The sequence below is a fragment of the Dama dama genome, chromosome X (assembly GCF_033118175.1).
Source record: "Dama dama isolate Ldn47 chromosome X, ASM3311817v1, whole genome shotgun sequence".
Taxonomy (NCBI): Eukaryota; Metazoa; Chordata; class Mammalia; order Artiodactyla; family Cervidae; genus Dama; species Dama dama.
In genome coordinates, this window is record NC_083714.1 from 5680618 (window position 1) to 5706906 (window position 26289).

The 26289-nt window shown below is 37.8% G+C and overlaps 1 protein-coding gene across 1 annotated transcript; it reads left to right on the forward strand.

The window, feature by feature from the left end:
- Positions 1 to 1249: 1249 nt before the first annotated feature.
- Positions 1250 to 25928, forward strand: CLIC2 (chloride intracellular channel 2). The gene is made up of 6 exons (XM_061136239.1): positions 1250 to 1556; positions 14620 to 14729; positions 14839 to 14964; positions 22474 to 22580; positions 23266 to 23447; positions 24051 to 25928. Exons 1-6 carry the CDS (start codon positions 1500 to 1502, stop codon positions 24210 to 24212), a joined length of 744 nt encoding a protein of 247 aa, XP_060992222.1. The 5' UTR covers positions 1250 to 1499; the 3' UTR covers positions 24213 to 25928.
- Positions 25929 to 26289: the final 361 nt, after the last annotated feature.

Here is a 26289-nt window from a genome sequence, read left to right on the forward strand (position 1 = left end):
TCGGACTTAGCATGCTTCAAGTTGAATTCCTATCATCCTCTCAAACTTACTGTCCTCCTGTGCTGCTCATCTGAGAGTGGATCAGCATCCTGGCACAGAGGCAGTATTCATTGATTGTCTTTGGAGTGACAGTATGAATGAACAGAGTAAAAATATGGCCAAAGCCTCCACAGGGTCCTGCCAAACAGCCAGTCCTATGCACACCTACGAGGTTGGCTCAGCAGATGTCTAGCAGAAGTTCCCTCTCACCCTACTGATCACTTGGGAGGTCATCAGGTCCCCCATCCTAAAGGACACTCACATTCATACTGGCAGCCACTCCTTGTTTAAACCCTGCAGGTGTGGCAGCGACCAGATTTTGCCCAAAGCCTGTAAGTTGTCCTGCAAAGTCTTTACATGTGGGCAATGGCAGGTGCATGTACAGCCCATATGAGCACGGGGCACATGTGGTGTTGTAGAGAGAGGGTCGCAATGGTGCCTAACTGGTGGATCCGTGTTCACTTTGACTCCAAGCAGAATGAGACTCTTCCCATCAGAAGGGGTGTATTCACCCAGGGCCTGCATCCACCCCACCCCACCTCATCCTGGCAGGCAGAAAACACAGCTGCCAAAAACACTGCAGAGAGTGAGTGATCAGTTTGGATATTTTACTGCTGTTTCCAGGGTTGACAAGCAGAGATATACAACTGCTTGTGGTTCCTCATACAGATACTAAAACCAGGAAGTGATCCCTTCCAGTCCACCATTCCCAGAAACAGAGAATGAGTCCGCTATTCCCAGAAACAGAGAAACATGCAAAAGACGCCCCCAGACTCAACCCTCCCATTGAGCATTCCCCGATTATAGAAGAGAAGTGAAATTTGCAACCCAGAAGGGAAATCTGGCTGTGTCAGCAGTAGAATTGAGGTTGGAGACTTTTGATGAAGTACACTTTTCAAACCAAAGGCAGTGTCATTAGATAAACATCCTTTTCAATGTTAAATGTTAAAACCCGAATGATTTCTGGACCTTTTCCTGGAAGAGCTTTTTGCTGCTGTCAGGTTACAGAACAGCATAAGGGGCCATTTTCTGGGCATGAAGCCCAGGATTCAAAGGGAAGCTCTAGAGAACATCTGGTCTGCTTGATATATTGAAAATGCTTGTGTATTTTTCTGTATGTGCTTCTCTATGCTGACTCATAGCATTGAAGCGTCTCTGGAAACACCCCCACCCTTCTAGCCAGCCAGTTTATACACACCCAGTTGGCTCCTCCTTGATTCAAATGTTAGTCAAGAGGAAGAAGGAAAACGAATTCAAGAGCCGCTCTCAAGCATCTAGAATTTTCTGCACCCCTCCTCTTGAAGAGAGACTAGCCCAGTTCTGACAATTAGAAGCTGGATTTCCCTCTTAAAGCACAACCTGCATTTAAGCCTTTGGATAAAATTGGAAGAAACCAATCTGTGAGTACTGTGGACTGTGCAGAAGGCAGAGGGCTGACAATTGCCACTAAAAACAGACAGATGGCAGGCCCAAGGCCCAGCAGTGACGCTGACCCTGAAATTGAGCTTTTTGTGAAGGTAAGTTTCTAGCTCTAATGACAGCATACAGAATGTAATTTTTCTTGACACTGGACCTCAGCTCCTTTTTAAAAAGTCAACATTTCAGCTAAAGATAGGAAATAAATTTGCAATTAGGTACATACTCTGAGTCCTTGAAGAATGCTTGGGTGTTTGGCTGCTCTTATATAACAATAGAAAAACATCCCATCTGAAAAAAAGCAAGAAGATATGGTGGAAAGACAACTAGACTGGTTAGAAGTCAGAACAACTAAATTATATTCTCAGTGACTTCCTTTGTAACCATGGATCTGTTTGTTTCTCTATCTATACAATGAAGGAGCCTGACAAAATGATCCTTAATTCTTTCCAGGTCTCACAATTTATGTTTTATTGAATAGATTTTGGAAGGGCTGAATGTGAGGAGAGGGCCAAAAATGACCCGAGAGCCTCATTCCCACCCATGGTCCAAATAGAGCTTTCTAAAATTCTCCTACAATGGATGAACATCAGAGCAGTGTCACATGAACACCATAGGAGGGGAAAGCCAGGAGTGTTTGTGTGCCTGTTATGTGAGTAGCAGGCATTTTGCCTTGGTTTTTTTTAAACATCTTAACTTTTAAGAAAAGCCCTTTGGAAAACCCCTAAAGCAGGAGAAAGGAACATGTGTTTCTAAATTAGCTCATCAAGAAAAAGAAACAATTTGAATGGGTTATTCCAAGTAGAAACTAACTACATAGTTTCCTAAATCCTTGCCTATATTAACTATTTTCTCTGTATTTTCATTTACTACTGGAAGTATTCAGGATGATGATAATAATAATAACAAATTCATATCATGCTTGACCCTTTTCTAAACACTTTACATATATTATCTCCTTTAGTTTAGGAGGATAGGTTAATAAAAGTAAAGTAGTAGTATAAGTAGTATTGGTAGTAATATTGTTCTCATGATTTCTAGATAAGTAAGCTAAGGAAATAAAGGTTAAGTAATTTGCCTCTAAAACTACATCTCCTCTTGATGGCGTACAAAGACATAAATAAGGTGTGCTTACCAAATATTAGATTAAACACCTGTTAGCCAAAGTAATACTTTTATACCCTGGTGACTCAGACAGTAAAGAATCTGCCTGCAATGCAGGAGACATAAGAGACACACATTAGATCCCTGGGTCAGAAAGATACCTTGGAGGAGGGAATGGCAACCCACTCCAGTCGTCTTGCCTGGATAATTCCATGGACAGAGGAACCTGGCAGGCTATAGTCCATGGGGTCCCAAAGAGTCAGACATGACTGAGGGACTAACACTTCTATTTTCACTTTTTTTAAAACATATATACACCAAGGACATAGTTAATCTGCCTTTAAAAAATTATGGGTGGAGAGGGTGGGAGTGGGGATCAGGATGGGGAATACGCGTAACTCTATGGCTGATTCATATCAATGTATGACAAAACCCACTGAAATGTTGTGAAGTAATTAGCCTCCAACTAACAAAAAAAATTTAAAAAAAGAGAGAGAGAGAGAGAGGGAAAAAAATGAATAAATAAACTGAGGAATTTAAAAAAAAAATTATGGGAGAGAGAGAGACTCTTGAATTCCTACACAAGAAAAGAATTCAAGTAAGTGTTTGCTGGACTGTGGGGCATAAGAGCCACTTCTCCTACCTCTTGTTATTGCTGTTTAGTCACTCAGTTGTGTCCAACTCTTTGCGACCCCATGGAATGTAACCCGCCAGTCTCCTCTGTCCATGGGATTTCCCAGGCTAGAGACTAGAGTACTGGAATGGATGGCCATTTCCTTTTCCATCTCCTACCTCCAGATTCCAGCAAATCTAAGTAAGCCTTAACTTCCCAACTGGCTTGTTATACCTACCAATTTCAAACCAGAGGTAATAAGTCTCTTCATAGGGTAACTAGTTTCTTTTGTCCAAACTTGTTTATTCAGTCCAACCTAATTCCTCTAACCCATTGCTGGCACTGATCTGTGTGTTTATCTTCATAGACTTCCCATGAATTGTGTGGTTATCTAGACAGTAGAAGTTAGGAAGTCACACGTTGGAGGAGCAAATGTTAAATTAAACAATAACTTTCAGGTTAAAAACTAATCACTTACTGAGTACTTACTATATGGCAGGGCCTGTGCTACGTGGTTTATTATTAACCCTATTTTATGGGTACAGAAACTAAAGAAAAAAGTACCTAGGTAGTTTTGCCTAAGGTTACATAGCTAATAAATGGCTGGGTTAATATTAAAGTCCTTTTAAATAACTGTTTTGTGTGTGCATATTCACTGACTAAGTCATGTCCTACTCTTTGCGACCCCATGGACTGTAGCCTACTGGAGTGGTTTGCCATTTCCTTCTCCAGGGGATCTTCCAGACCCAGAGATCAAACCCATATCTCTTACATCTCATGCATTTCCAGGCAGATTCTTTACCACTGCACCACCTGGGAAATTAAAATAGCTGTGCATAATCTTAATTGTTTTCACTTGGGCACACTTTTTAGTAAAATTTCTCAGAATTTCATTAGATGAAATCCTCTACATGTAAGCTTATCTAATAACGTTGACACAAGTCACAGATTTTCTGAAGGAACCTTGACTATCATCTGGTCTGGGTTTTTGTTTTGCTTTGCTTTAAAGAGTGGCACCAGTGGTAAAGAATTTGCCTGTAATGCAGGAGACATTAGAGAGGTGGGTTCGATCCCTGGGTTGGGAAGATCCCCTGGAGAAGGGAATGGCAACCCACTCCAGTATTCTGGCCTGGAAAATCCTGTGGACAGAGGAGCCCAGGCTACAGTCCATAGGGTCGCAGAGTTGGACATGACTGAGTGACCTAGCATGCATGCATGCAAGATTGACTCCAAAGATCTCTAGAAGTTCTATAGAAGATACTATGAGTGAGAATAGGGATTGAGAGAAGTGAGAATGTTAATGACAAAGCTTAAAAAGCAACTATATCTCATTTATACTGTGGTGTCTTTCCAAAGATTAAATAACTCTGCAATTTTCCCAGCTACCTCTGGGGAACCTACCACAATTTCCCAATAGCACTGATGGGATCCCTAAAAGAAAGTAATTTTTTCTCCTATCACAATTAAGAATGCATATCACACACACCCCTGTGTTCCATATAGCTAGTGAAAACATTGCCTTTCAGCTCTAAATGACTTGGGCAAGATTTATATCTGGGAACTAAGAAAGGATTTTCTAAAAGAACACATTTTATTTTCTCTAGATGCAGAGGTTGTCTTATTTGTTTGCTGTTCACTGATAAATGGAGTTTTTGTGTTCTCTACTCTACCAGTCTAATGGAGAAGGAAATGGCAACCCAATCCAGTATTCTTGTCTAGAGAATCCCATGGATAGAGGAGCCTGGTGGGCTGCTGTCCATGGGGCCGCACAGAGTCGGACATGACTGAAACAACTTAGCATGCATGCATGCATTGGAGAAGGAAATGGCAACCCACTCCAGTATTCTTGCCTGGAGAATCCTAGGGACAGAGGAGCCTGGTGGGCTGCCATCTATGGGGTCGCACAAGGTCGGACACGACTGAAGCGACTTAGTAGCTGCAGCAGCAGCTACCAGTCTAAAATTAAGTTTTCACAGATTTGTACATAACATTATGTATGCTGTGCTTAGTCACTCAGTCGTGTCTGACTCTTTGCAACCCCATGGACTGTAGCCCTCCAGGTTCTTCTGTTCATAGGGATTCTCCAGGCAAGAATACTGGAATGGGTTACCATGCCCTCCTCTAGGAGATCTTTCCAACCCAGAGATCAAACCCAGGTCTCCCGCATTGCAGGCAGATTCTTTACCATCTGAACCACCAGCAAAGCCCAAGACTACTGGAGTGGGTAGCCTATCCCTTCTCCAGGGGATCTTCCCAACCCAGGAACTTAACCGAGGTCTCCTGCAATGCAGGCAGATTCTTTACCATCTGAGCCACGAGGAAAGCCCATACCATTATAGACTTTAACATTTGGGCCAAAATTCTGAATAAAATATTTTTGTCTTTATTGATAAATGTGAGATAGAAAGCGATACTATTCTCTAGCCAGACTGCTTTCAAATCAGAACTATCATAAAGACGATCATAAAGATTTTGTTGTTGTTGTTCAGTTGCTCAGTCATGTCTGACTCTTTGCAACCCCACAGACTGCAGCACGCCAAGCTTCCCTGTCCTTCACCATCTCCTGGAGTTTGCTCAAACTCATGCCCATTGAGTCAGTGATGCCATCCAACCATCTCATCCTCTGTCATCCCTTTTACCTCATGCCTTCAACCTTTACCAGCACCGGAGTCTTTTCTAATGAGTCAGCTCTTGGCATCAGGTGCCCAAAGTTTTGGAGCTTCAGCTTCAGCATTAGTCCTTCCAATGAAAATGCAGGGTTGATTTCCTTTAGGTTTGACTGGTTCAATCTCCTAACTGTCCAAGGAACTATCAAGAGTCTTCTCCAACACCACAGATTGAAAGCATCAATTCTTTGGTGCTCAGCCTTCTTTAGGGTCCAACTCTCACATCCATACATGACTACAGGAAAACCACAGATTTGACTCTACAAACATTTGTCAGCAAAGTAATGTCTCTGCTTTTTAATATGCTGCCTAGGTTTGTCACAGCTTTTCTTCAAGGAGCAAGCATCTTAATGTCATGACTGCAGTCACTGTCTGCAGTGATTTTGCAGCCCAAGAAAATAAAATCTTTTACTGTTTCCATTGTTTCCCCATCTATTTGCCATGAAATGATGGGACTGGATGCCATGATCTTAGTTTTTGGACTGTTAAGTTTTAAGCAAGCTTTTTACCTCTCTTCTTTCACCTTCATCAATATGCTCTTTAGTTCCTCTTCGCTTTCTGCCAAATGGGTGGTGTCATTTCATATCTGAGGTTATTGATAATTCTCCCAGCAATATTGATTCCAGCTTGTGATTCATCCAGCCTGGCATTTCACATGATGTACTCTGCATAGAAGTTAAATAAGCAGGGTAACAATATACAACCTTGATATACTCCTTTCCCAATTTTGAACCAGTCTATTGTTCCATGCCCAGTTCTTCTTGACCTGCATACAGGTTTCTCGGGAGGCAGGTAAGATGGTCTGGTATTTCCATCTCTTTAAGAATTTTCCAGTTTGTTTCCATCCACACTGTCAAAGGCTTTAGCATAGTCAATGAAGCAGAAGTAGATTTTTTTCTGAGATTTTCTTGCTTTTTCTATGATTCAAAGGATGTTGGAAATTTGGTCTCTGGTTCCTCTGCCTTTTCTGATTAATAATAAATCCAATAAAACTATCAATTGGGAGAAACCAGTGTTTAAGGAGTGTGGGTTCTGGAGTAGATAGTAATGGATTTGCTACATAAGAAGAGTATATGTGTTCAACTCTTGTCTAGGTGAGAGTACTTGAGCAAGTCAGCTTCTCTGAGCCTCTTTCCTTATCTGTAAAACAAGAGTAATGATAGAACCTCCCTCACAGAACAATCTTCATTGTAAGGATTAAATCCAATAAATATGTAAGACACAGTAGTTGTTAACACGGTAAACACTCAATAAATATCAGATGTCACAGTTGTTATTTTTTACACTTAGAAACTTAGATCATAAATGCAAACAGAAAATTTTCTTCTGGTGAATGACCACATCCTGTCTTTGCCAGCTGGAAGTAGGTAATTTATCAATCAGGCTTCACAATTTGTGTATGTGTATGCTCACTCACTTAGCCATGCCCAACTCTTTGTGACCCCATGGACTGCAGCCCGCCAGGCTCCTCTGTCCATAGGATTCTCCAGGCAAGAATACTCGAGTGAGTTGCCATGCCCTCCTCCGGAGGATCTTCTGGACGAGGGGATTGAACCCAGGTCTCTTGCATCTCTTGCATTGACAAGTGGGTTCTTTACCACTAGTGCCACCTGGAAAGCCCAACATTTTGTGTAATGGCACTTTATTTTTTATTTAATTTTTATTTTATATTGGAGTATAGTTGATTTCGTTTCAGGTGTACAGCAAAGTGAATCAGTTATACATAGACACATATTCATTTTTCTTCAGATTCTTTTCCCATTTAGGTTGTTTACATAATTTTGACCAGAGTTTCCTGTGCTATACAGTAGGTCCTTGCTTGTTATCCATTTTAATTTTTTAAATTAATTTCTTTATTATAATTGGAAGCTAATTACAATATTGTGGGGGTTTTTTACATACATTAACATGAATCAGCCATGGGTGTACATGTGTCCCCCTGTCCCAAATCCCCCTCCCACCTCCCTCCCCATCATATCCCTCAGGTTTGTCCCAGTGCATCAGTTTTGAGTGCCCTGTTTCATCGAACTTGGACTGGTCATCTATTTCACATATGGTAATATACATGCTTCAATGCTATTCTCTCAAATCACCCCACCCTGGCCTTCTCCTGGTGGTGATTTAGTCGCTAAGTTGTGTCCAACTCTTACGACCCCATGGACAGAGGAGCCTGGCAGGTTAGAGTCCATGGGACTCTCCAGGGAAGAATACTGGACTGGGTTGCCATTTCCTTCTCCAGGGGATCTTTCCAACCCAGGAATCAAACTGGGGTCTTCTGCACTGTAGGTGGATTCTTCACCAACTGAGCTACAAGGGAAGCCCTCGCCATCTCCCACAGAGTCCAAAAGTCTGTTCTTTATATCTGTGTCTCTTTTGCTGTCTAACATATAGGGTCATCATTACCATCTTTCTAAATTCCTTATATATGCATTAATACACTCTATTGCTGTTTTTATTTCTGACATGCTTTGCTCTGTATAATAGGCTCCAGGTTCATCCATCTTATTAGAACTGATTCAAAAGCATTCTTTTTAATAGCTGAGTAATATTCCATTGTGTATACGTACCACAGTTTTCTTATCCATTCGTCTGCTGATGGATATCTAGGTTGCTTCCATGTCCTAGCTATTGTAAACAGAGCTGCAATGGACATTAGGTTACACGTGTCTCTTTCAGATCTGGTTTCCTCGGTGTGTATGCCCAGCATTGGGGTTGCTGGGTCATATGGCAGTTCTATTTCCAGTTTTTTAAGGAATCTCCACACTGTTCTATATAGTGGCTGTACTAGTTTGCATTACCACCAACAGTGTAAGAGGGATCACTTTTCCCCACACCCTCTCCAGCATTTATTGTTTGTAGACTTTTGGATAGCAGCCATTCTGACCGGCATGAGATGGTACCTCATTGTGGTTTTGATTTGTATTTCTCTGATAATGATTGATGTTGAGCATCTTTTCATGTGTTTGTTAGCCATCTGGATGTCTTCTTTGGAGAAATGTCTGTTTAGTTCTTTGGCCCATTTTTTGATTGGGTCATTTATTTTTCTGGAATTGAGCTGCAGGAGCTGCTTGTATATTTTTGAGATTAATTCTTTGTCAGTTGCTTTGTCTGCTATTATTTTCTCCCATTCTCAAGGCTGTCTTTTCACCTTGTTTATAGTTTCCTTCATTGTGCAAAAGTTTTTAAGTTTCATTAGGTCCCATTTGTTTATTTTTGCTTTTATTTCCATTACTCTGGGAGGTGGGTCATAGAGGATCCTGCTGTGATTTATGTCAGAGAATGTTTTGCCTATGTTTTCCTCTAGGAGTTTTATAGTTTCCAGTCTTACATTTATATCTTTATTCCATTTTGAGTTTATTTTTGTATATGGTGTTAGAAAGTGTTCTAGTTTCATTCTTTTACAAGTGGTTGACCAGTTTTCCCAGCACCACTTGTTAGAGAGATTGTCTTTTCTCCATTGTATATTCTTGCCTCCTTTGTCAAAGATGAGGTGTCCATAGGTACGTGGATTGATCTCTGGACTTTCTATTTTGTTCCATTGATCTATATTTCTGTCTTTGTGCCAGTACCATACTGTCTTGATGACTGTGGCTTTGTAGTAGAGCCTGAAGTCAGGCAGGTTGATTCCTCCAGCTCCATTCTTCTTTCTCAAGATTGCTTTGACTAGCCAAGGGTTTTTGTATTTCCATACAAATTGTGAAATTATTTGTTCTAGTTCTCTGAAAAAATACCATTGGTAGCTTGATAGGGATTGCATTGAATCTATAGATTGCTTGGGTAGTATACTCATTTTCACTATATTGATTCTTCCAATCCATGAACATGGTATATTTCTCCATCTATTTGTGTTCTCTTTGATTTCATCAGTGTTTTATAGTGTTCTGTATATGGGTCTTTTGTTTCTTTAGGTAGATTTATTCCTAAATATTTTATTCTTTTTGTCACAATGGTGAGTGGGATTGTTTCTTTAATTTCTCTTTCTGTTTTCTCTCCGTTAGTGTATAGGAATGCAAGGGATTTCTGTGTATTAACTTTATATCCTGCAACTTTACTATATTCATTGATTAGCTCTAATAATGTTCTGGTGGTGTCTTTAGGGTTTTCTATATAGAGGATCATGTCATCTGCAAACAGTGAGAGTTTTACTTCTTTTCCAATCTGGATTCCTTATATTTCTTTTTCTGCTCTGATTGCTGTGGCTAAAACTTCCAAAACTATGTTGAATAGTAGTGGTGAGAGTGAGCATCCTTGTCTTGTTCCTGACATTATTGGAAATGCTTTCAATTTTTCACCATTGAGGATAATGTTTGCTGAGGGTTTGTCATATATAGCTTTTATTATGTTGAGGTATGTTCCTTCTATGCCTGCTTTCTGGAGGGTTTTGTCATAAATGTATGTTGAATCTTGTCAAAGGTTTTCTCTGCATCTATTGAGATAATAATATGGTTTTTATCTTTCAATTTTTAATGTGGTGTATCACATTGATTGATTTGTGGATATTGAAGAATCTTTGGAAACTGGATAAAGCCCACTTGGTCATGATGCATGATCTTTTTAATATGTTGTTAGATCTGTTTGCCAGAATTTTGTTGAAGATTTTTGCATCTATGTTCACCAGTGATATTGGCCTGTAGTTTTCTTTTTTTTGTGGCATCTTCATCTGGTTTTGGTATTAGGGTGATGGTGGCCTCATAGAATGAGTTTGGGAGTTTACCTTCCTCTGCAATTTTCTCAAAGAGTTTGAGTAAGATAGGTATTAGCTCTTCTCTAAATTTTTGGTAGAATTCAGCTGTGAAGCCATTTGGTCCTGGGCTTTTGTTTTCTGGAAGATTTTTGATTACAGTTTCAATTTCTGTGCTTATAATGGGTCTGTTAAGATTTTCTATTTCTTCCTGGTTCAGTTTTGGAAGGTTATACTATTCTAAGAATTCGTCCATTTCTTCCAAGTTGTCCATCTTATTTTCATATAGTTGCTGATAGTAGTCTCTTATGATCCTTTGCATTTCTGTGCTGTCTGTTTTGATTTCTGCATTTTCATTTTTAATTTTGTTGATTTGATTTTTCTGCCTTTTTCTCTTGATGGGTCTGGCTAATGGTTTGTCTATGTTATTTATCTTCTTGAAGAACCAGCTTTTAGTTTTGTTGATTTTTGCTATAATCTCTTTGTTCCTTTTTCACTTATTTCTGCCCTAATTTTTATGATTTCTTTCGTTCTACTAGCCCTAGGTTCTCATATCTTCTTTTCCTAGTTGCTTTAGGTGTAAAGTTAGGTTATTTACTTGATTTTTCTCTTGTTTCTTGAGGTAAGCTTGTATTGTTATAAACCTTCCCCTTAGCACTGCTTTTGCTGAATCCAATAGGTTTTGTGTTGTCGTGTTTTCATTTTCATTTGTTTCTATGCATATTTTGATTTTGTTTTTTATTTCTTCCGTGATTTGTTGGTTATTCAGAAGTGTGTTGTTTAGCCTCCATATGTATGCATTTTGAATAGTTTTTTTTTCCTGTAGTTGACATCTAATCTTACCATTGCAATCCGAAAAGATGCTTGAAATTATTTCAATTCTTTTGAATTTACCAAGGCTAGATTTATGGCCCAGGATGTGACCTATACTGGAGAATGTTCCACGTGCACTTGAGAAAAAGGTGAAATTCATTGTTTTGGGGTGAAATGTCCTATAGATATCAATTAGGTCTAGCTGGTTGATTGTATCATTTAAAGTTGGGTTATCCATTTGAAATATAGCAGTGTGTCAATGTCCATCCCAATTTCCCAGTTTATCCCTCCTCCCACCTTCCCTCTTGGTAACCATAAGTTTATTCTCTAAGTCTGTGACTCTGTTTATGTTTGGTAAATAAGTTCATTTCCAACATATTTAGATTCCACATATAAGCAATATCATATGATATTTGGCTTACTTCACTCAGTATGACAATCTCTAGGTCCATATGTGTTGTTGCAAATGGCATTACTTCATTTTAATGGCTGAGTAATGTTCCGTTGTATATACATATATATATGTATATATATATATACCACATCTTCTTTATCAATCCATCTGTCAATGGACATTTAGTTTGCTTCCATGTACTGGCTATTGTAAATAGTGCTGCAATGAACATTGAAGTGCATGTACTTTTTCAGATTATAGTCTTCTCTGAATATATGCTAAGGGCTGGGATTGCTGGTCAGACGGTAGTTCTATTTTTAGTTTTTTCAGGAACTTCCATACTGTTCTCCATAGTGAATGCACCAACTTACATTCCCACCAACAGTATAGGAGGGTTCCCTTTTCTTCACATCCTCTCCAGCATTTATTGTTTGTAGATTGTTTGGTGATGGCCCTTCTGGCCAGTGTGAGGTAATACTTGTTGTAGTTTTGATTTGCATTTCTCTAATAATGAGAGACGTTGAACATCTTTTCATGTGATTATAAGCCACCTGTATGCTTTCTTTGGAGAAATGTCTATTTAGATCTTATGCCCACTTTTTGATTGGGCTGTTCGGTTTTTTATACTGAGCTGCTTGTGCTGTTTGTATATTTTGGAGATTAATCCCTTGTCAGTTGCTTCATTTGCAAGTATTTCCTCCCATTCTATGGGTTGTGTTTTTCTCTGGTTTAAGGTTTCCTCTGCTGTGCAAAAGTTTTTATATTTAATTATATCCCATTTGTTTATTTTTGCTTTTATTTTCATTACACTAGGAGGTGGATCCAAAAAGATCTTGCCCCTATTTATGTCATAAAGTGTTTTGTTTAAGTTTCATCTAAGAGATTTATAGTATCTGGTCTTACATTCAGACCTTTAATCCATTTTGAGTTTATTTTTGTTTATGGTTTTAGAGAATATTTTAATTTCATTATTTTACATGTAGCTGTCCAGTTTTCACAGTACCACTTATTGAAAAGAGACTGTCTTTTTCTCTATTGTATATTCATACATTTTGTGTAATGGCACTTTAAATCAGCATTATTATAAACAACAGAAAAAGTTTCAGTTTTACTGTAAAATTGTACTGCATTTCCCCCACACCTCAGTGTTCTGCCTTTCCTTTTACTAAAAGCAACCCACCCTTCCTGCTGTAACTATTATCAGACTTTATTGTTCTTCCTGCCTCCCACCCATAATCAAGATTCCATTCACTAACCCCAGTTATGATTGGATCTTTAGTCTGACTTCTGTTAAAAAAGAAGTTCAGACTGCCAAGACTGGTTGTTTCTTCCCATATCTCTTCACTCTCAGATGCCAAAAAGAGCAACAATGAACACTATTTCCTCTGTTGCAGTCACTGCCAAGAAAAAGAAAACTTACCAAAATATAAGAATTACGTCCAAAATCAAGGTGGCAGAATGGTCAGTTTCTGGTGAGAACACTCTTCCTGGTTTATAATAGATATGTGCCTTCTTTGCTGCAAACTTGCACGCATCGTTGTAGGGGAAAGTGAAGAAAGAGCAATGCAAGGGAGGGATCTCTCTGATCCCTTCTTACAAGGCCATTAATCCCATCATAAGGGTTCAAACTTAACGACTTCATCTAATAATAATTTGCATCTGCTAACCCCAAACTCCCACTCCATCTCTTCCTCACCACCCCCCTTGGCGACCAGTCTGTTCTCTACATCTGTAAGCCTATTTCTGTTTTACAGGTAAGTTCATTTATGTCATATTTTAGTTTCCACATATAAGTGATATCTATGTTTGTCTTTGTCTGGCTTACTTCACTTAGGATGATAATCTCTAGGTCCATCCTTGTTGCTGCAAATGGTGTTGTTTCCTTTTTTTTGTGATTGAGTAGTATTCCATTGTATATACACACCACATCTTCTTAATCCATTCATCTGTCAATGTACATTTAAGTTGACTCCATATCTTGGCAATCGTAAATAAGGCTGCAATGAACATACAGACACATGTATCTATTTGTAAAATAATAAAAATAATACAGTTGGAGTCCCAATATGCTCCTTATGTGAAAATAAATTCTAAATATTAATAGATGAAACAAATGTAAAAAGGAAACCATAAAGGTACTAGAAAAAACACGAGAGGACATCTTTATAGTAAAACAAAATAAGAAAATATTTTCTTTGCAATTTTGATGTATATAACAGCTGTATAAGCATATCAGAAAAACCAGATTTTACAAAGGAAAACAGTATAAGATTTTATTTAAAATTTTAGTTTTACATGAGACTTCAAAAAAGTACGTGTAACATGTATCAAAAAGAGTTAGTGGCTTTAGTAGACAAATAATTTTTCCAAACTAATAATGAAAAAGTCATAATCTTAATAAAAAAATATAAAATTGTCATGAACAAACAATTCACAGAATAAGGAAATCAAATATCCAATGAAAATATGGAACACATCTTTCAAGAAAGAAATTTGGCAGGATCTATCAAAATGGAAAATGCAAATAATGTTTAGTCAGCATTCTGGTTTTAAAGATGAATTCTAAATATATAATCTTAGAAATGGAACAAGTTGTATGCTTGGAAACATTTGTTACTGAAGTATTTAGAGTAACAAAATTTTGGAATATCTGAAATGGTCATATCAATTTTGGTAATGCATAAAATTTATCATTATTAATACTCATCACACTTGTAATTTTTACATACAATAAAATTATTTGCTTCATTAGCACTCTCTGCCCAAAGATTGTAGAATCCTTGAGATTAAGGACTTCCAACTCTGTCTCTAGCAACTAGCTCATTTCACAGTAAGCAGTCAATAAATACTTGTTGAGCAAATGAATGAATGAAGCCACTCTTTGTCTTAATAGGCTGGAAGTGATGGGGAGAGTATTGGAAATTGTCCCTTTAGTCAACGCCTTTTTATGATCCTCTGGCTTAAAGGAGTTAAATTCAATGTGACTACTGTTGACATGACCAGGTAAGAGAAATCAGGGGGTTAAAATCAGTAGACACCGATACAATCTTGGTGTTTGCATAATATGTACTTTATCTAGAAGAATAACTCTGCTTATTTTCATTAATTATAGAAAGCCTGAAGAGCTGAAGGACTTAGCCCCAGGCACCAATCCTCCCTTCCTGGTATATAACAAGGAGTTGAAAACAGACTTCATTAAAATTGAGGAGTTTCTAGAGCAGACACTGGCTCCTCCAAGGTACAGCATTTTTACAGGATATTATTGTTCTTGAGATGATCTATTTTATTGACTTATTTATTGCAGATTGAGTATTTTTCTAAACATCTTTTTTTCAGTTTTGCTCTTTCTAGAAAAGTTTGCAAAGATACCCCTGATCACTCCATATATGATTAGAAAACTTGTGTTTTGTTGTTGTTACTCAATTGCTAAGTCGTGTCTGACACTTTGCAACCTGATGGACTGCAGCACTCCAGGCTCCCCTGTCCTTCACTGTCTCCCAGAGTTTGCTCAGATTTATGTCCAGTGAGTCAGTGATGTTATTTAACTACCTCATCCTTTGCCACGCTTTTCTCCAATTTTGCCGTAAGTCTTTCCCAGAATCGGGGTCTTTTCCAGTGAGTTGTTTATACTTTTCCTGGCAATTTTGATTCCAGCCCAGCATTTCACATGATGTACCCTGCCTATGAGTTAAATAAGCAGGGTGAAAATATACAGACTTGTCATACTTTTTGCTCAGTTGTAAACCAGTCAGTTGTTCCATGTTCAGTTCTAACCGTTGCTTCTTGACTCACATACAGGTTTCTCAGGAGGCAGGTAAGGTGGTATGGTATTCCCACCTCTTGAAGAATTTTCCAGTTTGTTGTGACTCACAGAGTCAAAGGCTTTAGTATAGTCAATGAAGCAGAAGTACATATTTTTCTGGAATTCTCCTGGTTTTCTGATGCTCCACTGGATGTTGGCAATTTGATCTCTGGTTCTCTGCCTTTTCTAAAACCAGCTTGAATATCTGAAAGTTCATGGTTCACATACTGTTGAAGCCTGGCTTGGAGAATTTTGAGCATTACTTTACTAGCATGTGAGATGAGCGCAATTATATGGTAGTTTGAGCATTCTTTGGTATTGTCCTTCTTTTGGATTGAAATGAAAACTGACCTTTTACAGTCCTGTGGCCACTGCTGAGTTTTCCATATTTGCTGGCATATTGAGTGCAGCACTTTCACAGCATCATCTTTTAGGGTTTGAAATAGCTCAACTGGAATTCCATCACATCCACTAGCTTTGTTTGTAGTAATGCTTCCTAAGGCCCACTTGACTTCACACTCCAGGATATCTGGCTCTAGATGAGTGACCACACCATCGTGGTTATCTGGGTCATGAAGATCGTTTTTGCATAGTTCCTCTGTGTATTCTTCCCACCTTTTCTTAATCTGTTCTGCTTCTGTTAAGTCCATACAGTTTCTGTCCTTTATCATGCCCATCTTTGCATGAAATGTTCCCTTGGTATCTCTAACTTTCTTGAAGAGATCTCTAGTCTTTCCCTTTCTGTTGTTTTTCTCTATTTACATTGTTCATTTAAGAAGGTCTTCTTACCTCTCATTGCTATTGTCTGGAACTCTGCATTCAGTTGGTTATATTTTTCCCTTTCTCCCTTGCTTTTTGCCTCTCTTATTTTCTCAGCTATTTGTAAATGTTCCTCACCCAACCACTTTACCTTCTTGCATTTCTTTTTCTTTGCAATGGTTTTGGTCACCACCTCCTGTAAAAAGTTACGGACTTCCATCCATAGTTCTATAGGCACTCTATCAGATCTAATTCCTTGAATCTATTCATCACCTCTACTGTATAATCATAAGGGATTTGACTTAGGTCATACCTGAATAGCCTATTTCAGAGCTCTATTTTGCTCTTTCTATAAAAGTTTGCAAAGATCCACCCTGATCACTCCATATATGATTGGAAAACTTTTACATATATTAAAGCTTTATGAGATGCAAGTAGTGTGTTAGAAATGAAATTTAATTTTAGCCACATTGTCTGATCCATAGTGAGGTTTGGGGACACTTATACTGGTAGAAATCAGACTTATTTTATTGTAGAGCCCTCAGAAGATCTAGAATTTTGAAATAGGCTTTAATTCAGTCTGATCTCTTAGTTCTGCAGGGGAGAAATATTATGTCTATCATGCATAAACTTCCCCCTTTGACCTCAAAGACACAAAGACCATCAATATAATATTTTAAATTATTTTTAAAATGCATAACTCACTTAAATTAAAAAAAGTAAATTCTCTGTAGTCTAGAAATAGAGAAGAAACACTTGGAGGGTTGGGAGTGAGGGTATGGGATAATAGCACTGTAAAGTCCATGAGGATTGATGAAGACTAGCTCATTATATCACTGATGACATAAAGGGAGACCATACCTAACACAAGAAAACCAGGAAACAGATATCTCTCAATTAGCCAGAGGCCATAACTGCACTGTCTACACTTGAATGACAGCTCTATGTCTCTGCCCACCCAGGATAGTGTCTGAAAATAATAAGACTACTGTATTCATTTTTTATTGTTTTTCAACAAACCCAGTGTCTTAAAATATCACTCATTTATTATCTCACAGTTTTCATCAGTCAGAAGTCTGGCTGTAAGCTTAAAACTGCTCTAAAAAAATAAAGTCTTTTAATGTTAATGTATACATTATAAATAAAAGAGTCTATCAGTATAAAATTCTTCCTACCTAAGAAACTAGGAATACTATTTCAGATTCTTTTCTGTGTTCCTATGCTTTGTCTCTTTCATCCATTAGTGATGGCTTCCTGTATTTTAAGCACTTGTTCCAAGTTTGTCCTATAAGTATTGAGTCTAATTTTGTTATTTTCTCCTCATCCATCTTCCTCTACTACTGAATCCCTTCAAACCACCCGCTCCCAAACCTTTTCTTGCTCCCAAAGGTAACTAATGAAAAATAATCTGTGGTATATGTTTCCATACCCTTTTTATGCTCATATAAACACAATAATAGTAAGCATAATTATGCTTACTTGCATCTTGCTTATCTGACTTCAGAAAAAGTTTTTAATATTCATCAACTCCACTAGTGTAGATTTATGCTTACTATAATTGTGCTGCAAATTGCCAAACGATTCCTCTACTGATGGACATTCCCTTTCCTTCCAGTTTTTTTATCAGTACAAACTGCTATAAATAACATCCTTGCTCATGTGTCCTTATGTACTGGTGTTTTTATTCCTGTGGAATAGATTCACAGGAACAAAATTCAAGTGGTATGTATCTTTTAAAAAAAATTTACAGCTTTATCCATTAGAATATAAGGGTACACTTTTTCTACATATCTTTAATACTATACATTATCATTCTTTTAACATCTGTGACACTCAGATGGGTTTAGTGATAGCTCACTGATACTTTAGTTTGCATTTCCGCTAACTTGTGATCTCAAGTAAATTTCTGGTTCCCAGTGTATAATAGCTTGGGTCCCCACTGATGTCTTTCCAGCAGATCTCAACTCTCTCTGAAAGATCCCTCAGGAGCCACTGCCCACATGCCCAGTAGAAGGCTCCTTCAAGTCTTTTTTAAAGGCAAAATGTTGGCTTTTAGTAAATATCGATGGTGGGTACATGGGCATTTCTTTTTTGTATGCTATTCTCTGTATCTTTTGTTAAACTTCAAAACTTCAGAATTAGCAATGAATTTTCATGTCTCCATACAATGGAATACCATACAGTCATTAAAAAATGTGTCTGAAAAATATTGAAGTATAGTTGTCATATAACGTTGTGTAAGTTTAAGGTATACAACATGTTGATTCAATACATTTACATATTGCCATATGTTTACCCACCTAGCACTAGCTAATACCTCTATTCCATCACATAATTATCATTTATTTTTAGTGGTAATAATGGTTAAGATCTACTGTATTAGCAACTTTGAAGTTTATAATACAATATTATTGACTATAATCACTAGACAGTGGATTCAATTTCCTAAACTTATTTATATACTAGTTGCAAGTTTTTACTTTTAAATAACATCTTACCGATTCTTTCATCCCCCATCCTCTCTCTTATGACCTCCATTCTACTCTCTATTTTTATGAGTTTGGCTTTTTAAGATGCCATATGTAAGTGATATCATATAGTATTTGTCTTTCTCTGTCCAACTTACCATAATGTTCACAAGATCCATTCATGTGGGCACAAATGGCAGGATTTCCTCCTTTTTCGTGGCTAATATCCATTGTGTTTGTGTGTGGGTGGGTGAGAGAGAGAGAATAGAACCACATTTCTTCATTCATCCACTGATGGACACTCAGGTTGTCCTAAGTTTCTTGTGTCATTTGATGAAATTTTGTAGAGTTCTGTTTTTATTTGGTTCTATACCTTTCATATTAAATTATTTCTAAATATTTTATATATTTGTCACTTTTGTAAGTGGAATATGTTACTAATATCCATTTTGTTATGGCTACTTCTTTAATGTCTGATTTATATTTAGCCACCTTATCAAAATATCTCATTAATTCTAGCAATTATTTTGGCTAGAAAAGGCAATCTTTTCTTGCTTTTTATAGGTATACAGTTATATTGTTACTTCTCTTCCAATAATTATACTGATTGCTTTATGTTTTTGTTTTTCTCCACTTGCTAAAACCTCAGAAAATGTCAACTATAATAGCAATCATAGGCATTTCTGTCTTGTTGCCTAAACTTTATGTACAAAATGTAGTCACCCACAGAATGGTGTTTTTCCTTGTCTCACAAGTTAGTACATTCAGCACAATATTGAAGAGCCATAGTTATCATGATTATCCTCATCCTTTACTGATTTTAAAGGGAATAGTTGTAACATTTCACCATTTAAAATGATACTTGCTGAAAGTTATTGATGGATACATTTGACCAAGTTAAAGAAATTAATTGATTCATGTAATCATTTAACAAATATTTCCTGAATACTTATTATGTGTCAGGTACTACTCTGGGCATTTGGGACACATCAGTGAATAAAATGGGCAAATCTCTGCCTTAGCAGAACTTACATTTTAGTTAGGGAAGACAGCAAATAAGCAAGAGAAAAAGCAAACTATTAACTATTTTAGATGATGATAAATATGAAGAAAAAAGTAAAGCAAGGGAGGGAAGTAGTGGGTGTATGGGACAAGGGAGAGGTTGCAATGTCAGATAAGGTGGCCAGTGAAAGGCCTCACTTAGGAGGAGATATCAGATTAAAAGACCTGAAAGAAGAGGGAAGCAGGCCATGTGCATATACAAGGGAAAGCTCTTTATGTAAAAGCAGATCAAGTGAAAAGGACCTGTGGTGGGACCTTGTCAGGCCTATTAGAAGAAAAGCAAGGTGGTCAATGGGAATAAGGCAGAGAGTGGAAAGAGATGAGAGCAGAGAGGTAAGGTGGGATCAGATCACACCACTGTGAAGACTTGGGCTCTGGTAGCAGGTGCAGAATATTCTGAGAGTGTGAGGGACAAGCATGGGACAGGGAGGATTCAGGAAGTTCCCTACATACAAACGAGTTCTGTTCTGAGAGCATGTTCATAAGTCCAATTTGTTTGTAAGTCCAGTGAAGTTAGCCTGGTGGTGGTGGTTTAGTTACTAAGTCATGTCCGACTCTTGTGATCCCATGGACTGTAGCCTGCCTGGCTCCTCTGTCTATGGGGTTCTCCAGGTGAGAATACTGGAGTGGGTTGCCATTTCCTTCTGCAGAGGATCTTCCTCACCCAGGAATCCAACCCAGGTCTCCTGCATTGCAGGCAGATTCTTTACCGACTGAGCTATGTACCCAATAACCTAGAAAATCCCATGGTCAGAGGAGCCTGGTGAGCTACAGTCCATGGGTTGCAAAGAGTCAGACACCACTGAGCACACCCCCCCCCCAATAACACAATCAGCTATATGGTACTGTATTGTAATATGTTTTTAATACTTATCACACAAATAATACATAAAACATAAACAAGCATGAAAAAATAAAGGGAACATTTTTAATCTACAGCACAGCACCTTGAAAAGTGCAGTAGTGCAGTACAACATCTGGCATCCAGGAGCTGGCATCCAGTGAACAGGCAAGAAGGGTTACTGACTAGAGGAAGGGGACGAGGTGGGAGATAGTAGAGCTGAAAGGTCAAGAGCAGTAGGAGACAGAGGGCGAGCTGCAATGTCACTCATGCCTGCATTGATGCCACAGTGTCTGGCTCCTTGCTGGACTCAATTCTATCCACCTTCTTGAAGAAACAGTATGGTGATGTCAGGTAGTTACTCTATTTTTCTCCATAGATGACACAGTAGCAGTGGATTGCATTCTGAACACCTGCTGCAACATTCATGTGCCATTCTAGGTTCAGGTCCTGGGTTTCAAAAGCTAACAGTCCCTCCTCAAATAAAGAAAATCCCCTTGCCATTTGCTGTGTCATAAACCTCATCCGTTCTTCACTTACTTATTCCTCTGGCCTCTCTGTCCTTTCTCTGACCCTCCATTTCCATCAGGTCTTCATTAGTGAGCTCCTTGTGTTGCACAGCAAGGAGTTCAGTGAATTCATCCTCCTGCAGATCTAGCTCATATCTTTGAAAGTTTTTTTTTTCATTTATTTTTATTAGTTGGAGACTAATTACTTTACAATATTGTAGTGGTTTTTGTCATACATTGACATGAATCAGCCATGGATTTACATGTATTCCCCATCCTGATCCCCCCTCCCACCTCCCTCTCCACCCGATGTTTGAAACTTGAAGGTTCATACGTTGGGGAATTACTGTAATCAAAAACAGTTGCAGTAATATAGGCTTGGGAGCAGGCAGGAAGCAGTGGATGTGGCAAGTTGTGGACAGATTATAGATACATTTTGAAAGTTAGGCTGGCTGGACTTGCTAATGGATCAAATGCAGGGATGGAGAAAAAGAAGAATCAAGGAAGATGGTTAAATATTGGACCCAACCGTTTCTAGTTGCTAGTGCAGAGTTTTATGAATAGGAGTTGATTTATTTATTTTCACTGGACACTTTTCAGGCATCTGTTCATGATCATACAGCTTTTGTTCATTTGTTAATGTGGTGAATTACATTATTACATTATTTTATTGTATTATGCTAAATTAACTTTGTATTACTAAGAGGAAGACATCTTCGCTTCTTTCCCCACTTTCTCCTCTTTACACTTTTATGTATTTTGTTATTTGAAGCCATGTTTTTTTGTACTACTTATCTTCTGTCAAACAGGTTTTTAGGATCAAGTATGGGGGGTTTCCCTCATAGCTCAGGTGGTAAAGAATTTGCCTGCAATGCAGGAGACCTGGGTTTGATTCCTGGGTCAGGAAGATCCCTTGGAGAAGGAAATGGAAATCCACTCCAGTATTCCTGCCTGGAAAAAAATCCCATGGACAGAGGAGCCTGGTGGGCTACAGTCCATGGGGTCACAAGAGTTGGACATGACTTAGTGACTAAACCACTACCATGGGGACCCGACAGTCATTTGAAACATTGTTTTCACAGATAAAGGAACTTTGAATTCCAAACAGCTGATTTCCCAGTGAATTTTAAACACTAAAGTATTCTCAGACTGGGAAAAAGACATATTTTCAATGAAAGGTTTCTCAGGACCTTCAGTTTCCAGCACGATTTTCCAAAATTTCTATTCTCAGTAGAGTGCAAGCTAGGACACCTGGTGTATGCCTTGTTATATGTGAATGTTATGTGCAGTGATGTTTCTTTTTAAGGTATCCTCACTTGAGTCCCAGGAACAAGGAGTCCTTTGATGTGGGCTGTAATCTCTTTGCCAAGTTTTCTGCATACATTAAGAATACACAAAAGGAGGCAAATAAGAGTAAGACACCTTTATTTAAATTTTTTTGTTTCTCTCACATGCTCACAATCACATTCTGACTCAGCTAAAATAGGATTTTCCTGAATATATAATATATATTGAGAAATACTCTTCATCTCGTTCTCTTTCCTCTCTTCTGAAATTCCCTTGAATGAAGTTTTATTGGATTTATAACCTAATATTCAATATAGTAATCACCAACTTAGCTCAACTAGAACATTGGCATGCCAAATGTGAACTAACTGCAGGATTGTATTTCTTAATCCTCCAACTCTCCCAGCTGTGTGTACCTTTAAGGTTTCTTAAACCATAGCAGCTACCATTTCCCACAAACACTCTTGAACAGGTTTACTATTCTCTGAATCAGGAGAGCTATGAGTCTCTTTTCCCACTTTCTGACTCTCCTCTAGTAATAATATGCATCACCTTTCTTTCTTTGACTCTCCTCCCAATGTACTTCCTCAAGAAAAGTCCAAAAATATTTCCACTCGCCATTTGATTAAACATCTGCCTCTGTCTTAACAGTGTGTAGTTGAGCATTCTAGTTAAATATATAGATTTTGAAGAGTCATTGTAAGCAATGTGAAAGGACAGAGATATCTTAATGTGAGAAAAGCATATTGAGAATGTATTCTGTCATGAAGATAACAAATGTATACGTAACCCTATGATTTCATTGCCTCAGCCTTTGAAAAATCTCTGCTTAAAGAATTTAAGCGTCTGGATGACTACTTGAACACCCCACTTCTGGATGAAATTGATCCAGACAGTGCTGAAGAACTCACAGTCTCCAGAAGATTGTTCTTGGATGGTGATCAACTGACCCTGGCTGACTGCAGTTTGTTACCCAAACTGCACATTATTAAAGTAAGTCTTTACAGGGTAGGCTGAATGATTGAGAAGGGTCTGGGGAGTCGCCAGCAAGAAGCACAGTGACCATTCAGTGTGAGGTTTTTATATTATTGATTTGTCATCATTGATATGCGTAGTGTATGTCTCCTTTTCTCCTCAGAGGAAAAATCCATAATGATCTCCACTGGGAAGCATAAACACTTCTTGCTTCTTTCTTCTTAAATCAGAAGGTGTTTTCCACTGTCTTGTCTATAAAACAAGGGTACCCATTGCACAGAATTGTTGAGGAGTAAGACACTGTTGGAACCCTAAACAAACTCATAGTCCAGTGAAGAGATAGAAGCTCTTTATCTGTGCTTCCTTCTTCTAAATATATTTATAATTAAATATAGCATAAATACAAAAATAATTACAAGCATAAAGTTTTGTTTACATATGTAGAAAAAACATTAAAATAGTAAAACCAAGATTCTTTACATTTATTTTGTACTTTTTGTGTAGATAACATGTCCTCAATGATCTGGACCCTTAAGATATATTTTTACACAGTCAGCATGTTACTGATGCCCCTCACTATCAACTGCTTTTCCTCTTTTTTTTTTTTTCCCAAAACCCTAGGTTGCTGCAAAGAAATACCGTGACTTTGACATTCCAGTAGAATTCTCAGGAGTCTGGCGCTATCTCCACAATGCCTACACCCGTGAAGAATTTACCCACACGTGTCCAGAAGACAAAGAAATTGAAAATACCTATGCAAGTGTGGCTAAACAGAAGAGTTAGGACAGCCCTTTCAGTAGAAAAATCTCTCTTTTCACTTGCTATTATATTAGAAAGTCTTTTAGAAATAAGAATATGGAAAATGCTGTTTTCTCTATTCAACTTTCTTATGAAAAAGAATACTGTATTTTCTGTACCTAGTTAATCCAAACTATCTGCTTACTGTGTATTTTACAGGTCTTCATATTTCATATTTTAATTCCCATAGCACAAACACTGCAATTTTAAATGATATGAAAAGTGTCAATATCTTTTACCATTTGATTGAAATCCTAAAAGGTATCATGTGTGCAAGCTCAACCGATAGCTAAAGTTACAAATGACATATAGTCATGGTTTCAAACTGTCCCTTAGAGACATTTCCACCTAAATCTTTAAAACAATTTTACTAAGACATCTGACTGATCAAAAGGTCTTGTTGCTATTCATTAAAGGGTAAAGTAAACCATTCTTAGAGAATAATCATAAATCTTTCTACAGAATTTTAAACTGTTCCATTATTACATGTACTCAGATGTCCATCTTAAAATGCAATCAAATCGCTCAAATCTGAAAACAAAAACTGAACTTTACACATGGTCCTTCAGAGAAGAAACAAAGTTCAGCCTCAAAAAAGAAATACAGGTGTTATTACATGTCTTGGTGGGAGTTAGATAAAATTTATTTATTTTTGGCCAACCCCAGGGCATGTGGGATCTCAGTTCAGTTCCCCTACCAGGGACGGAAACCATGCCCCTTACAGTGGAAGCACTGAGTCTTCACCACTAGGGAATTCCCTAGATAAAATCTCAATGAAGTAATGTTTTAATAGGTTCAAAGAAAAGTAAGGCAATGAGTAAAGAGTTAACAGGTACATGAAACAGGCACATGAAAGGATGCTCATTATCGCCAATTATTAGAGAAATACAAATCAAAACTGCAATGAGGTACCAGCCCACACTGGTCAGAATGACCAACATTAAAAGGTCTACAAATAACAAATGCTGGGTAGGGTGTGGAGAAAAGGGAACCCTCCTACACTGCTGGTGGGAATGTAAACTTGTGTAGCCACTACAGGGAACAGTATGGAGGTTCCTCAAAAAACTAAAAATGGAGCTACCATATGACCCTGCAATCCCATTTCCAGGCATATATTTAGAACTATAATTTGAAAAGATACATGCACCCATATGTTCACAGCAGCACTACTTACAATAGCCAAGAAACTGAAACAACCTAAATGTCCATCAACAGATGAATGGATAAAAAAGATATGATGTGTGTGTGTGTGTGTGTGTGTGTGTGTGCATGGTGTGCTAAGTTGCTTCAGTCATGTCCGACCCTTTGCGACCCTATGGACTGTAGCCTGCCAGGCTTCTCTCTCCACGGGATTCTCCAGGCAAGAATACTGGAGCGGGTTGTCATGCCCTCCTCCAGGGGATCTTCCCAACCCAGGAATCGAACATGACTCTTTTATGTTTCGTGCATTGGCAGGTGGGTTCTTTACCAGTAGTGCCACATGGGATGGCCTTGACACATGCACGCTACTATATATAAAATAACTATAAAGACCTACTGTACAGGAAACTCCACTTAACACTCAGTAATGACCTATACGGGGAAAGAATCCAAAAAAAGAGTGGATATATGTATAACTGATTCACTTTGCTGTACACCTGAAACTAACAAATCATTGTATATTAAATGTACTCCAATAAAAAATAATTATTAAAAAACAGACTACTTTGCAGATCTCATGCAAATAAATTTCAAAACCTAGATGATAGGGATAATTTCCTAGGAAAGCAAAGATTACCAAAAATAACTCCATAAGAGATAAAAAAAAAATTTAAAGACTGTCTCACAGAAGAAAGAGAGACCAATATTACCTTTGAGTGTTGATATAAAAGTACTAAATAAAATATTATCAGCATCCAGTCACAAAGTAGAATTTATTCCAAGAATAAAAGGTTGTTTTAATATTAGTGATAATAATACATAACAGATAATAATAGTAATAGTTATAATAGTAAACATATACATATATTACTTATTAATATGGTATATAATATTAATACATATATGATTATCATCACAAATC

Coding starts and splice junctions, on each gene's coding strand:
- CLIC2 (XM_061136239.1), top strand. CDS start 1,500: ATGGCAGGCCCAAGGCCCAGCAGTGACGCTGACCCTGAAATTGAGCTT. Junction 1,557..14,619: donor AAATTGAGCTTTTTGTGAAG/GTAAGTTTCTAG, acceptor TTGTCTTAATAG/GCTGGAAGTGATGGGGAGAG. Junction 23,448..24,050: donor CCAAACTGCACATTATTAAA/GTAAGTCTTTAC, acceptor CCAAAACCCTAG/GTTGCTGCAAAGAAATACCG.